This window comes from Acinonyx jubatus, chromosome B4 (assembly GCF_027475565.1).
Source record: "Acinonyx jubatus isolate Ajub_Pintada_27869175 chromosome B4, VMU_Ajub_asm_v1.0, whole genome shotgun sequence".
Lineage (NCBI taxonomy): Eukaryota > Metazoa > Chordata > Mammalia > Carnivora > Felidae > Acinonyx > Acinonyx jubatus.
The window spans coordinates 103239449-103255251 of record NC_069387.1 but is presented as its reverse complement, the minus strand read 5'-3'; the positions used below and the strand labels follow the sequence as shown (position 1 = coordinate 103255251).

Below are 15803 nucleotides of genomic sequence, written 5' to 3'. Positions count from 1 at the left end.
ATAGTTTGCATATAGCTTTGATCATACACTTTCAACAAGATTTTGAAAAATATAAACATATGATAATAAGCACTAAAATTTATGTATTTTGAAGTTAGTTAAAGTAATTGGGATTGTTTATCCCTAAGAGAAAGTTAAGGTATAACTTAATTACTGATTTCATATGTAGGTAAAACAATTAATGAGAACTAACCAGTTTCCCTTATCTAGTGAAATACAAATGTTCAGAAAAAAAAATTCCTCATTCTAAAAGGACAAAACACTGGTTGACTACCAAACAAGGATTAAATAAAAATACTAGTTAGTTACCAAACAGGAATTGAAATTTACAAGAAACTCTACTATCTTTTGTTTATTCATTTCTTTAGGGAAAAATTTTTGAAAAATTTAGTAAGAATAGAGTATAACAACTTCAAAAGCTACATTGTTTTTTAAGATAATGAGGCCAAATGATTTCTAGAATCTCCTCTACTTAACATGCAATACTGCCTTTAATTAAGATATTTTGTCTCTCAATTACATGATCTGAATTACTTATAGTTTAGAAAAAGTTCAATTCATTTAAAAAATACTCAAGCTACTTTTGCTCAAGAAAATTGCATTATTTGGTTACCAAGGTAAATGTGAAACATAATATTGCCCTAGCTACCCTTTTACTGAAAATTTAAATTAAAATGTTAAGAGTTTTCTTGGACTGGAATTTTGAAAATCCCTACATTGCATAATAAAACTTATCTTGCTAGCTTTTGTGCTAGTACTTGTTTGATTTAGAAGGCTTGAAATGAGTGGAGGGCACTCTATTCTGGAAAACTGTTAATTGTCTGATTGTCAGATTTTATACTCTTGGCAGATTTTACAGCTATAGGAATCATGAAAAACTGCATATAATTTTATTTTCTTGGTCCTTTAGATTAATGTAATCAAATAAGATATGTAGGTTAAGTAAGCTACTATTAAAATTTAACTCTATGTCTTAAGAGTATTTTTGTAAATTAAATTAAGGAATTCAAAAGTGAAATCACCTCCAGGTCTTTAATAATATCATGCAGTTCTGAATCAGCAGTGATAAAAGATGTTAAAGGTGAGTATATATTTGATTCATTTGACTTTGATATCATTTTTCTTCTCTCTTTATTTGCTTCAGACATATTTCTCTTAGATGTTTGCAATGAAGTAGGTTCTACAGCATTAATAGGCAAAAGGTCTATGAGAGAAAAGGCATTTTCAAAACACAAATTTTCTTCTCGATGTGAATACACATGTAGGTTTTCCATTTGTGTTCTAATGTTAGAAATTACAGAATCCGAAAAATCTGGCAAAAAATCCGAGGTAGACATCTTTCCTTGATTTGCAGGACTGTTGTTACATATTCCCTCAATATCTACTTTATATTTAATTTCATCTTGCACTTTCCTTTCTTTTGCCATTTTTAATGCCAGTCCATTGCCATCTAATTTTGACCGAGTATGATAGACTTTCCAATGTTTCTTCAATTTCCTGTTTCTCTCCTTAGCTCCATGAGTATTGGTATTTGAGGAATCAATTCCATAAACTTTTAAGCCATACTTCAAGGACAAAAAAGAGCTTAGGTAGCCTTTTCCAGAACCCAGGTCAATTACCTAAAGTAAGAAAAAAGAATGAATGAAAGGATTTTAGTCAGATAAGAATAGAAAACATTCTCAATATCTTTTTTTAAAAACAAATAAAGAAATGGTTGTATAATTTATACAACCTGTTATGTTTATTTTTTATTTTAATTCTTTGATTCCTATTAAAAACCAACCACTTTTGTCAATTTTATTCAACATTTTAAAAGAGGTTCTACGCTGTATAATATGTCAAGGAAAAGATGTAAAAGACCTAATGGGAAATAAAACTGTCACTCTTCATAGAGGACATGATTGTCTACAGAAGGTCTACAGGAATATACAAAAAGCTAACAAAACTATAAAGTGAATTTAGCAATGCATCTGGATACAGGATCATTAGAAATTAATAATGAACCATCAAAACATATATAATAGCAAAGAACAATTAGATAATAAAATTTAAAACAAATTGAATTAAAATAGCATAAAAATAGAATATCTAGGAATAAATTTAACAAAGGTTCTGAAATACCTATTCACTGAAAACTATAAAAGCAGAGAAAAAAATTGAAAGATCTAAATAAAGATATATCATTCATGAAATGAATGTTCATGAAATGGCAGACTCAAAATGAAGATGTCAATTCCCCCAAAATGACTTACATATTCAACAAAAATCCTAATCAAAATCCCAGCAGATTTCTTAAAAAAAAAAAGAAAATCACAAGTTGATATTACAGTTTATATGAAAAGGCAGAGTACCTAGTATAACCAAAACAATTTTGAAAAAAAAAATAAGGTTGGAAGATTACCCTGATTCAGGAAATAATATAACACTATAGTAATCAAAAACAGAAATAGACTCACACTTACATAATCAACTAATTTTTGACAAAATGGCTAAGGTAATTCAATAGAGAAGATAATGTTTTCAACAAATGGTACTGGTATAATGGATGTACGTCTGGGGGAAAAATGCCTGTCACACAGCAAACACAAAAATTAATTAAAAGTCGATCACAAATCAGGAGCACCTGGGTGGCTTAGTCGGTTAAGCATCCAACTTTAGCTCAGGTCATGATCTCATGGTCTGTGGGACCAAGCCCCTTGTTGGGCCTGCTGACAGCTTGGAGCCTGGAGCCAGCTTCGGATTCTGTGTCTCTCTCTGCCCCTCCCCAGCTCACGCTCTCTCTCTCAAAAATAAATAAACATTAAAAAAAAGTGGATCACAAATCTAAATGTGATAGTAAAAACTATTAAATTCTGGAAGAAAACATGAGAAAATCTTTGTGACACTTGGCAAAGTTTTCTTATGTAGGACATAAAAAGTATGAACTACAAAAGAACTAATTGAAAAAATGGACTTTATGAAAATAAAAATTTTGCTATTAAAAATGTGGTTAAAAATATTTGCAAATATATATCTGACAAATTGTTTGTATCCAGAATATATAAAATATAGAATAAATATAATATAAATAATAATATATAAATATATAAAAATTAAAATATATAATAAATACAAATAAATATAAATACAAAATAAAAAATATATATTACAACTCAATAATAAGACAAGCAAACAACTTACAATTGGCTAAATATTTGAATGCACACTTCATTAAGGAAGACATACAAATGGCCAATAGGAAAAGATGCCTACTATTACTAGTCATCAGGGAAATGCAAACTAAAATCATAACGAGATGCACATAAATGTCAAGTGGTACAGGCACTCTAGAAAACACTGGCAGCTTATAAAGTTCAAACTTACACTTAGCTTACAACCTACAAATCCCATTCCAGGCTATTTACCCAAGACAAATGAAAGCATGTCCACACAAAATCTTGTATGTGAATATTCATAGCAGCTAAAAAAAAATGATAACATCTAAAATATCCATCAACTTGTAAATGGCAAAACAAATTGTAGTATATTCATACTATGGCATAAAGGAAAAACCAAGAGTAAATACAACATTGATGACTCTTAAAAGCTGTGAACTAAAGGAAACAAGTCAAAAACAAGTTCTCATTCTATTTGATTCCATCTACACAATGTTCTAGAAAATTCAATACTACAAGCAGAGCAGGGGTGCTCAGCTTGCTCAGTTGGTAGAGCAGGTGACTCTTGATCTTGGGGCCATGAGTTTGGGCCCCACGTTGGGGGTAGAATTTACTTAAAAAAAGAAAAACAAAACAAAACAAACAAACAAACAAAAACAACTGCAAGCAGTTCAATAGTTACCTGAGAATGGAGAAAGAAATATTTTGTGAAAGGGAATGAGGAAACTTTTTATGGTGACAAATATTTTTTATTATGATGGTGGTTACACAACTGCAGACACTTACTAAATTAATCAAAATGTACACCTAGAATTGGTGAATATGTAAATTATACCTAAATAATGCTAAAAATAAGAGAAATATTACCAAGATTATTATTGTACTGCCATGCCATTTCGTAAGAAATAAATGGACAATTATAGGAATACTCTCTTAAGAAATATCTACTCTTATTATGTCTATCCTAAAATCAGTTAAAACCTGGTATAAGTCACTCAAGAAAACACTCTTATACTTGAAGTAATGCCAATAATTAAGTCCTCAAAAAATTTAGGATCTTGCAATTCAAATGAACACTCCAATGAGTTACTCATACGTGACACTCCAATAAATAATTCCCATAAATAAGCTTATACCCCTTTTGATGTTCATCTCTGGGCTAGATATTATGGGAAATACATAAGCATTATACATCTTGATCTTAAGGAATTACAACCTAACTAAAGATACAATACATATCATAAATATAAGGGCTATGCAGTAGAAACTCTATTAGTTTCCCCATATCTGAATCTCCAGTGAAACTGAAGCTCTCCATTCCTTTCCTTCCATGAAGCACACTGATGCTGATGACAAGCTTAAAGTTAGCAAACAGTGAGTTGTTGCTAGCATCAGCACATTTGTTCCTATCAATGTAGATGTTTTCTTAACAAGAGATAATTGAGTTTGCTCCTTAATCTGTTTATGGCCAATTCCACTTGTGAATCAAGATATTTGTAATTCCTCTGGTTGTAAGATGGCTCTAGAAAGTCTAAGAATCATGTGTTCACAACAGAACATCTAAAAACCTTTTCAGTAATGGGCAAATTTTCCTAGAAAATCTGTCAGCTGACTCACACTTCTATTTTATTAATCCAAGTAGACTTTTATCTCCCTCCAAATTGGTCTTTTAGTAGCAATATGTAGTGTCAGCAATACAATGAAAACCTCTGTGGAATTAAGGAACATGCCGTGCAACTTTTTGCCTTCAAACTATGTGATCTGAATAGCAAAATCTCCACCATCCTGATCTTCTATCCCTTACCCACAATAGTCATTTCCTTCCTGGGTCAACTTATGGGTTTGGAAATAAATGATTCTCCAGTCCAATGCGTGGTGGGAGGTATCTTCCTAGTCTCCTAATTCTGTTTAGTATGGTACTATACTTCATATAGAAGAGTTATACTTTGTTGTCTGACCTAGAGATCTAACTACCATTCTAGGCTAATGAACCTAAAATTTATAAATCCAGTATGAAATTCTTCCATGAACTTCATACTCATATATCTAACAGTCTGCCAAACATTTCCACTTGAATATCTAATAAGAATTTCAAATCTAATGTGTTCAGAATGAAGTTCTTGATATTCTCTGTAAAACCTGCCTTTCCCATAATATTCTCCATCATAGTTAATGATATCTCCATACATATTTCCAGGTGGAGATTAGGACTCCTTTCTTTCTCTTATACTCTCCATATGAAATGTGAGCAAATCTATAATCTCAGCAACTGCACCCTGAGCCTGGCTAAATGCAACAACCTCCTCATAGTCTCCCTGCTCCCATCTTTCCCTCAAGTCTATCTGATCATACCTCTCTTCTTAGCAAAATCTCTCATTGACTTTAATCTTATCTCTTACTAATCTCCTTTGTTACTGGGATTTTTGCCTTAACTCAAAGCTCTTCTCATGCTCAGATAGGAGCCAATTTCTGAAAGAACTAGCCTGAATGTCTATAAAGACTATGGTTAAAAAGTGCAAAGACAGTGCTCCTCAACACAGCAACCAGAGTGATTCAGTGTGTCCAATGGTTTCCCATCTAATTCAGGATAAAAGCCCAAAATATCACAATGGCCTCTGAGACTCTACAACTTCATGACCTGCCTTCTACCACTCCAACCTCAGCTCCTACTGCTTCGCCCCTGCTCTCTCCAATGGAGTTTAACTGGCTTACTGGCTGTTTTAAGAAGACACTAGGCATAGTATTACTGTAGGATCATTGAGCATGTTATTGCTTCTCCCTGAAAAGCTTTTTCGTCCAGGTATTCTAATGGATAACACTTTTACCTAGCAAGAGAGGTCTTAATTCAAATGAGTTTACAATGCGTTACTTGTTCCTCCCTTCCTAATCAAAAACTTTAATTCCCATCTCTGAATCAGCTACTTCCTTTATTTTTATTTATTTTTTTCTCTTTAAAGTGTATCAACATATACAAAAAATATACTTATGATCATTTTTTTATCTATCTCTCCTCATTAGAATATAAATGCCATAAAGGCAAAGATATTTTTTGTTTTTTCACTACTGCATCCTCAGTATCTATAACAGTGCCTGACACATGGTAGGAACTAATGAAATATCTGTGAAATGAATGCATGCACACAGGTATGAATGAATGAACATATTCTGGAAACAAAAGTTAAGAAGCCTTGGTAATGTTAGTGAGAGGCAAAGGTTTCTGGCATGTAGGCAGCAATATAGTTGAATCAAAAATGAATTCCGTTTGTCTTCTTCTCTGGTGTCTGTCGTCACTAGTAAAGTTAAGAATTTCGGAATCTGGGTTTCTATCTATCCCCATGAAATCTGTACCTATTAAATCAGCATTTTAAAAGTAAAAGCTGTACATATATAATAGAGATCTTAAACTTCATTATTGTGAGAATCAAATACTGCTATAAAGTGATATCAAGAGAAAGCCTTTGTAAGTCTGTATTTTAGGTTATTTCATTCACTAAGAATAAGCCTCACTGCTATAATAAAGTCTCCTTAAAGCAGGCCTAACATGATACATTAAAGTATTTCAAAATTTTTTCTCTGCACTTTAGAAATAAAATACTGTGCTGGAGGTGGAGTTAAGATGGTGGAGCAGTATGGAGACCCTGAACTCGTCTCATCCCTGAAACACAGGTAGATCAGCACCAAACTATTTTGAATACCTGGGAAACTGATCTGAGGATGAACACAACAATCTGTATAACTTAAGCCATAGAACTCACAAGGTATACGGAGCAGAGAGGTGAACTGGGGGAGAGAAAAGCTGTGGAGGGTATGGAGCCATTTTCACAGAAAGAGGACACAAACAGAAAGAGAAAGGGGGAGAGTGGAGGGCATCTGGAGATTGCAGGAAAAACATTCCCTTGAAAGTAGCTGGAGAGAAAGAGAAAGAGTGAAAACACTTGCAGGGGACTAAACAAGAAATTTGTTCCCCAAAACCACTGAGGGGAAGAAAGGAGAGGGTTTCAATACCACCAGGATTCTATAAACAGTGGAGCACACAGTCTAAAGGTTTGGAGATCACTGTCTGGTGGCACTCTGGTGAGGAAGTAGGGTGAATCCTCAGAAGCAGGCAATGCAGACTGAGGGGTTCATGTGCCACATGGGGAGAAGTGGTTCCCCTCCTTGGAGAGCATTTGGTAGAGGTCATACAGCCTCCCTACAGCCAAAGGTCCCAGCAGACCCCCGGAGAGCAGTGTTTGCTGGCATTGGGACAAAGATGCCAGGCAGCAGTGAGACCTGGGGCCGCCTGCGTGTTGTGATTTGCCATAATCTCTGAATGACCACACAAACATTTTCTGGGGCAAGCCGGCACCCGGCCATTGCTCAGTAAGACCCTCCCACAGAGAGTCGGTGCAGATCCAAGTCACCAGGGTCTATGAAGTGCGGGGTTTTGAAACACAAACCCACCTGAGACAAAACTCTGGAGCTGGAAAGAGGTGCCAGACAGCTTGGACATGGACAAGGTAGAGGCAGGGAGTGGATGGAGGCCTGAGACAAAGGAGGGGTGCTTGATCGTAGGTCAGTGGGAGTGTGAAGTTCCTGTGTCAGAGACTAGGGAGCTGGGTAAAACCATATCTACCTGCCGTGTGCACGTGCACACACAATGATCCACCCCAGTAAGCTAAACAGTGCCACCTACTGGAGAACAGAGTCATTATACCAAGCCCATCCAATTGTGCCCTCCAAGCACGTCCCCCAAAAGATGGGGGGGGGGGGGTCACTCCATGTGCTGCTTAGTGGATGGACTATAGAGAGCTTCATAGTTTCAGTTCTAGGGGAAACTGGCTGTAACTTCATTCAGGTTTCATTCTCTTTGATGGTTCATTTATTTGTTCATTTTCTTTCGTTCTGTTTTTGCTTAAATTGTTTTCTTTCTTCTCTCTTTTCTTTCTCTTTCTTGGATACAGAAAGAGAAAAAATTATTTTTTACTTGATTTTTTATTTAAAAATTTTTGTATTCTAATTCATTTTATTTTTATTCTATTTTATTCTATTTTTTAATTTTTAAAATTGTTCTTACCTTTTCCCCCCTTTTCCTTTTTTTCTATCAAGCTTCTTTCAACAAGCAGAATGAAACACACCTAGGATCTAGCTTCCTTTGTTTGATCTTTGATTTGTTTTTTATTTTTAATATTTAATATTTTATTATTATATTCTCTTCCTCCAAAATGACAAAATGAAGGAATTCACTCCAAAAGAAAGAACAGGAAATGACAGCCAGAGACTTAATCAACACAGATATAAATAATATGTCTGAACTAGAATTTAGAGCCATGATAGTAAGAATACTAGCTGGGGGGTGAGAAAAAGCATAGAAGACACTAGAGAATCCATATCTGTGGAAGTAAAAGACATAACACCTAGTCAGACTAAAATTAAAAATGCTATAACCGTGATGCAATCTCGAATGGATGCCACAATGCCAAAGATGTGCAAAGCAGAGCAGCAAATCAGCAATACTGAAGATAAAATTATGGAGAATAATGAAGCAGGAAAAAAAGGGAAACAGAGGCAAAAAGAACATGATACAGACTTAGAGAACTCACTGATTTATCAAGAAGGAATAACATCCAAATCATAGGAGACCCAGAAGATGAAGAGAAAGAAAAGGGACATAAGGTTTATGTGAACAAATTATAAAGGAAAACCTTCCTGATCTATGGAAGGACACAGACATCAAAATCCAAGAAGCACAGGGAACTCCCATCAGATTCCACAAAAACCGACCATCACCAAGACATATCATAGTCAAATTCACAAAATACACAGACAAGGAAAAACTTATGAAAGGAGCAAGACAAAAAAGTCCTTAATCTATAAGGGAAGACAGACCAGGTTCACAGCAGACCTATTTACAGAAGCGTGGCGAGCCAGAAAGGAGTGGCAGAATACATTCAACATCCTGAACTGGAAAAATTTGCAGCCAAGAATTCATTATCCAGCAAGGCTGTCATTCAAAATAGAACGAGAGATAAAGATTTTCCCAACCAAAAGCTAAAGGAGTTCGTGACCACTAGTCCAACACTGTAAGAAATTTTAAGGGGGATTCTTTGAGTGGAGAAAAGACAAAAACAAACAAAAAAAAGAATAAAAGCAACAAAGACCAGAAAGGACCAGAGAACATCACCAAAAACATCAACTCTACAGGTAACACAATGGCACTAAATGCGTATCTTTCCGTACTCACTCTAAGTGTCAATGGACTACATGCTTCAATCAAAAGCCATAGAGTAATCAGAATGGATAAGAAAACAAGATCCATCCATATGCTGCTAACAAGAGACTCATTTTAGACCTAAGGACACCTGCAGATTGAAAATATAGGTATGGAGAACCATCTATCATGTTACTCGTTGTCAAAGGAAATCTGGAGGAGCCATACTTATATCAGACAAACTAGATTTTAAAATAAAGACCATAACAAGAGGTGAAGCAGGTAACATATCGTAATTATATATATATATATATATATATATATATATATCGTGATTAAGGGGCTTATCCACTAAGAAATGTTACAATTGTAAACATTTATGCCCCCAATATGGCAACACTGAAATATATAAATCAATTAATCACAAACAAAGAAACTCATTGATAATAATACCATAATCGTCGGGGACTTCAATCCCACTTACAGCAATGGAAAAATCAGCAAAGCAGAAAATCAACAAGGAAACAATGGTTTTGAATGACATACTGGACTGTTAGCCCTCAACAAGTACAAACAAGTACACACATGCAGTGTGTATTTTCAGACCACAATGCTATAAAACTTGAAATCAACCACAAGAAAAAAGTTGGAAAAACCATGAATACTTAGAGATTAAAGAAGATCCTACTAAAGAATGAATGGGCTAAATCAAGAAATTAAAGAGAAAGTTAAAAAGTACATGGCAGCCAATGAAAGTAAAAACACAATAGTCCAAAACCTCTGAGTTGTGGCAAAGGTGGTCCTAAAAGCGAAGTATATAGCAATCCAGGCCTTCCTAAAGAAGGAAGAGAGGTCACAAATACACAACCTAACCTTACACCTAAAAGAGATGGAAAGAACAGCAAATAAGCCCAAAACCAGCGAAGACGGGAAATAATAAAGATTAGAACAAAAATCAATAATACAGAAATCAAAGAACAAAAACAAAAAATAATAGAACACATCAATGAAACTAGGAACTGGTTCTTTCAAAGAATTGACAAAATTGATAAATCCCTAACCAGACTGATCAAAAAGAAAAAGGAAAGGACCCAAATAAATAAAATCACAAAAGAGAAGAGATCACAACCAACACCACGGAAATATAAACAATAAGAGAATATTATGAGCAATTATATGCCGATAAATTGGGCAATTTTAACCAGTAAAGCAACTGAATCAGTAATCAAAAATTTCCCAACAAACAAGAGTCCAGGGAGAGATGGCGTTCTGGGGGAATTCTACGAAATATTTTAGGAAGAGTTAACACGTATTTCTTTAAAGTTGTTCCAAAAAACAGAAATGGAAGGAACACTCCTAAACTCATTCTACAAAGCCAGCATTACCTTGATTCCAAAACCAGACACTAAAAAGGAGAACCCACTAAGAAGGAGAACTACAGACAAATTTTCCTGATGAACATGAATGCAAAAATTCTCAACTAGCCAATCAGATCCAACAATACATTAAAAGAATTATTCACCATGATCAAGTGGGATCTATTCCTGGGATGCAGGGCTGGTTCAATATCAACAAATCAATGTTATACATCAAATTAATAAAACAAAGGATAAAAACCACATGATCTTCTCAATGGATGCAGAGAAAGCATTTGACAAAATACAGCATCCTTTCTTGATAAAAACCCTCAAAAAAGTAGGGATAGAAGAAACATACCTCAACATCCTGAAGGCCATATATGAAAGACCCACAGCTAATATCATCCACAATAGGTAAAACTGAGATCTATCCCTATAAGGTCACGAACATGACAGGGATGTCTACTCTCACCACTGTTATTCAACATAGTGTTGGAAGTCCTAGCTGCAGCAATCAGACAACAAAAAGAAATAAAAAGCATCCATATCAGCAAGGTAGATGTCCAACTTCATTCTTCACAGACAACATGATACTCTATGTGGAAAATCCAAAAGACTACACCCAAAAACTGCTAGAACTGATACATGAATTCATCAATGTTGCAGGTTATAAAATCAATGTACAGATATCAGTTGCATTTCTATACACCAATAATGAAGCAACATAAAGAGATATCCAGAAATTGATCCAATTTACAATTGCACCAAAAACCATAAAATACCTAGGATAAACCTAACCAAAGAGGTGAAAAATCTATACACTGAAAACTATAGAGAGCTGATGAAAGAAATTGAAAAAGACACAAAAAATGGAAAAACATTCCATGTTCATGAATTGGAAGAACAAATATTGTTAAAATGTCAATACCACTCAAAGCGATCTACATATTCAATGCAATCCCTATCAAAATAACACCAGAATTCTTCACAGAGCTAGAACAAACAATTCTAAAATTTGTATGGAACCAGAAAAGACCCTGAATACCCAAAGTAATGTTGATGAAGAAAACCAAAGCTGGAGGCATTACAATTCTGTAATGCTTACAATTCTGTAAGCTGTATTACAAAGCTGTAATCATCAAGACAGTATGGTACTGGCACAACAACAGTCACAAAGGTCAATGGAACAGAACAGAGAACCCAGAAATGGACCCACAAACGTATGGCCAACTAATCTTTGACAAAGCAAGCAAGAATATTCAATGGAAAAAAGTCTCTTCACCAAATGGTGCTGGGAAAACTGGACAGTGACATGTAGAATAAACCTGGACCACTTTCTTACACCATACACAAAAATAAACTAAAAATGGATGAAAGACTTAAACATAAGACAGGAAGCCATCAAAATCCTAGAGGAGGAAACAGGCAACAACCTCATTGACCTTGGACGCAACAAGTCTGGAGGCAAGGGAAACAAAAGCAAAAATGAACTTTTGGGACTTCATCAAGATAAAAAGCTTCTGCACAGTGAAGGAAACAATCTATAAAACTAAAAGGCAACCGATGGAATGGCAGAAGATATTTGCAAATGACATATCTGATAAAGGGTTAGTATCCAATAACTATAAACAACTTATCAAACTCACCACTCAAAAAACAAATAACCCAGTGAAGAAATGGGCAAAAGACATGAATAGACACTTTTCTAAAGAAGATATCCAGATGACTATCAGACATCAAAAAATGCTCAAAATCACTCATCGTTGGGGAAATACAAATAAAAACCACAGTGAGATACCACCTCACACCTGTCAGAATGGATAACATGAACAACTCGCAACAACAGATGTTGGTGAGGATGCAGAGAAAGAGGAGCCCTTTTGCACTGCTGATGGGAATGCAAACTGGTGCAGCCACTCTGGAAAACAGTATGGAAGTTCTTCAAAAAATTAAAAATTAAACTACCCTATGACCCAGCAATTGTACTCCTATGAATTTATCCAAAGGATACAAAAATGCTGATTCAAAGGGGCACATGTACCCCAATGTTCATAGCACTACTATCGACAATAGCCAAAATATGGAAAGAGCTCAAATGTCCATCAACTAATGAATGGACAAAAAAGACGGGATATGTGTGTACATACACACACACACACACACACACACACATACACACAAACAAAATGGAATATTACTTGGTGATCAAAAAAAGTGAAATCTTGCCATTTGCAACAACGTGGCTGGAACTAGAATGTATTATGCTAAGTGAAATAAGGTAGAGAAAGACAAATATCATATGATTTCACTCATGTGGAATTTAAGAAACAAAACAGATGAACATAGGGGAAGGGATGCAAAAACAAGACATAAAGAGAGGGAGACAAACTATAAGAGACTCTTAAATACAGAGAACAAACTGAGGGTTGCTGGAGGGGTGTTGGGTCAGGAGATGGGCTAAATGGGTGATGGGCATTAAGGAGGACACTTGTTGGGATGAGCACTAGGTGTTATATGCAAGTGATGACATCACTAAATTCTATTCCTGAAATCATTATTATACTATATGTTAACTAAATTGGATTTAAATAAATAAATAAATATAAACAAAAATATAAACAAATAAAAAATAAATTTTAAAAGATAAACTTGACAAAACAATAATGTGCTGTATGAATTTGAAGTTATTTATTATGTAATAGTTCATATAAATAAAAGAATAAATGTAGTCTAAGAATGAAGTTATGAAGCACAACAATAAATAGCACTTATCTTAGTTGGGTTATCACAGGGAAGATTCTACAACAAAGATTTAAGTATAACTGAACTATCTGGGAGGGAAAGAAACACTGGTAGGGAAGTAGATAAAAGGAGAAAGAAAGGCAGCTCAGTAAAAGGTATGCTATTAAAAAAGATACCACTTTAGGGGCACCTGGGTGGCTCAGTTGGTTAAGTTTCCGACTTCAGCTCAGGTCATGATCTCACACTCCGTGAGTTCGAGACCCGCACCGAGCTCTGTGCTGACATCTCAGAGCCTGGAGCCTGCTTCAGATTCTGTGTCTCCCTCTCTCTCTGCCCCTCCCCACCTCATGCTCTGTCTCTCTCTGTCTCTCAAAAATTAAATATTAAAAAAAAAAAGATACCACTTTAGCACAAGCTGGATTTAATCACAATGGGAAACTGAGAGCTAGTGTAGACAACATAGTTCACAATCATCTTACCTGAAATGTTAAGGAGTTAATGTATTTGCACATCAACTTGTATCAATCATTAATTCAAGGCTACTCACGGGGAGGAATTAATTCCCAGAACTTGTATACAGGTAGTGCTTTGCTTTAGCAGTCAGACAAAACCGATAGGGAAAAATGCAGATACTGCCAGGTAGAAGGCAAGCCGGCACACTAATGAAATGCCTGAGAAAATTTAGGTTAGACCTCCAACAGTATCTGCTATAACGATGAACCTACCAGCCACCCTATGAATGAGAATATGAGTATTTCCACTGTGCAGGACTATGTCTTCCTTCCATATCTCTCTCGTTGCTTCCTTGACCAGCAGTAACAACTATTCTCAAATTATTGTTCATGATTCCCCTGCTTCTTTAATAGCTTTTTTGTATGTATTTTTTCCATTAAGAATATACCATTATTTTGCTGAAGAGCTTTAAAAAAATGGTACTAAAAAATATGTAGTCTTCTGTAAATTTTTTAGTTTTCCATTCAATTCTATGTTTCTTATGTTTAGCCATATGAGATGTATTGCAGTAGTTTAAATTTTACCATGTAATTTCCCCTTTTAGTCCAGCTGAGTATCACTGCCTGTTCAACTGATCTTGACAGGTACTGCTAGGTAGGATACACTAGAAAAAAGCTGAAAATTAACTGCCTTAGCTCTTGCCTCTGACCCCTACCCTAGAGATCTATGTTGCACAAGTGGCTCTGGATGCCTAGCCCAAGCTTTCATAGTTTTCTAGTCGCCCTCAAAGTCTCCACAAGTCTGGAAGAATCCATGGAAAATATTCTAACACCCAAAAAAACTGAAGGAGGGAAAATTCTCTACTACTCCCAGAGATTGTTCTTGTAGAGATAAGAAAACTAATTTACTATTTTTTATGAGCCAGGGATAAGAAAAATAACTTACTATTTTTATAGGTTAATATAGGCAATCTTTGATTTTAATTTAACATCTGTTTTTACACATTACCATGTTTCCCAAAAAGCTACTTTCACAACAGGAATGCATTGTGATTCTCCAAGTTCTAACACATAGTTTCTTTGAGTTACTATAATGAGGCAGGTACCCCAGACCACAGCTTGGTAATCTACCTCCTTAGAACACCCAGCGGCAAACAATTTTGCCAAATGTCATTATCATAATGCTGCCTCAAGTTGGAAACATAAGACAATTTTTTTTAATGTTTATTTCTTTTTGAGAGAGAGAGAAAGAACAAGCACGACGAGCAGGGTAGGGGCAGAGAGAGAGAGGGAGACACAGAATCTGAAGCAGGCTCCAGGCTCTGAGATGTCAGCACGGGGCTTGAACTCACAAACTGTAAGACCATGACCTAAGCTGAAGTTGGATGCTTAACTGACTGAGCCACCCAGGCGTCCCAACAAAGATAATTTAAAAGACTGAAATTTGTGGTAAAACATGAATAGTCATATCTTATTTTTAGTATAAATTTGTTATATTCACACTATTGGGAAATGAGAGCACATATTTAAAATGTCTGACATATGTAACTTCAGCTATTATTTAATGACATTTAAATGCTAGACAGTGATAGTAGACAAAAAAATATGAATGATACAAAAAAAGGCAATTACCTTAACACCTGAAAATACGGACAAATTCTCTTACCTGCTTTATTCCACAGTAATCAGCAATACTGCTGATCAGCTCTGACATAACCTGAACTTCATGAGACTTTTTCAAATTCATAAACTCATCTGGTTTCACATTTTCACCTGAACAAAAGTAAAACAAAATTAAAATACTGCTATCAAAGGAACAAAATGTAATGAAAAATCATCAGTTAATGTTCATGTTTTCTGTAATTACATGTGACAATAACATATTCTATTGTCTCTGCATGATAAA

The 15803-nt window shown here is 35.1% G+C and overlaps 1 protein-coding gene across 8 annotated transcripts in view; it reads right to left on the bottom strand.

Moving 5' to 3' along the window:
• The window catches only part of METTL25 (methyltransferase like 25), a 161212-nt gene that overhangs the window by 120027 nt on the left and 25382 nt on the right, over nt 1–15803 (bottom strand). For all 8 annotated transcript variants that reach the window (XM_053226542.1, XM_053226547.1, XM_053226548.1 and 5 more), the window contains exons 3-4: nt 15564–15670; nt 1023–1619 (exon numbers count right to left, since the gene is read on the bottom strand). In XM_053226542.1, the coding sequence (XP_053082517.1) occupies nt 1023–1619; nt 15564–15670 (704 nt within the window). The remainder of the gene's footprint in view (nt 1–1022; nt 1620–15563; nt 15671–15803) is intronic.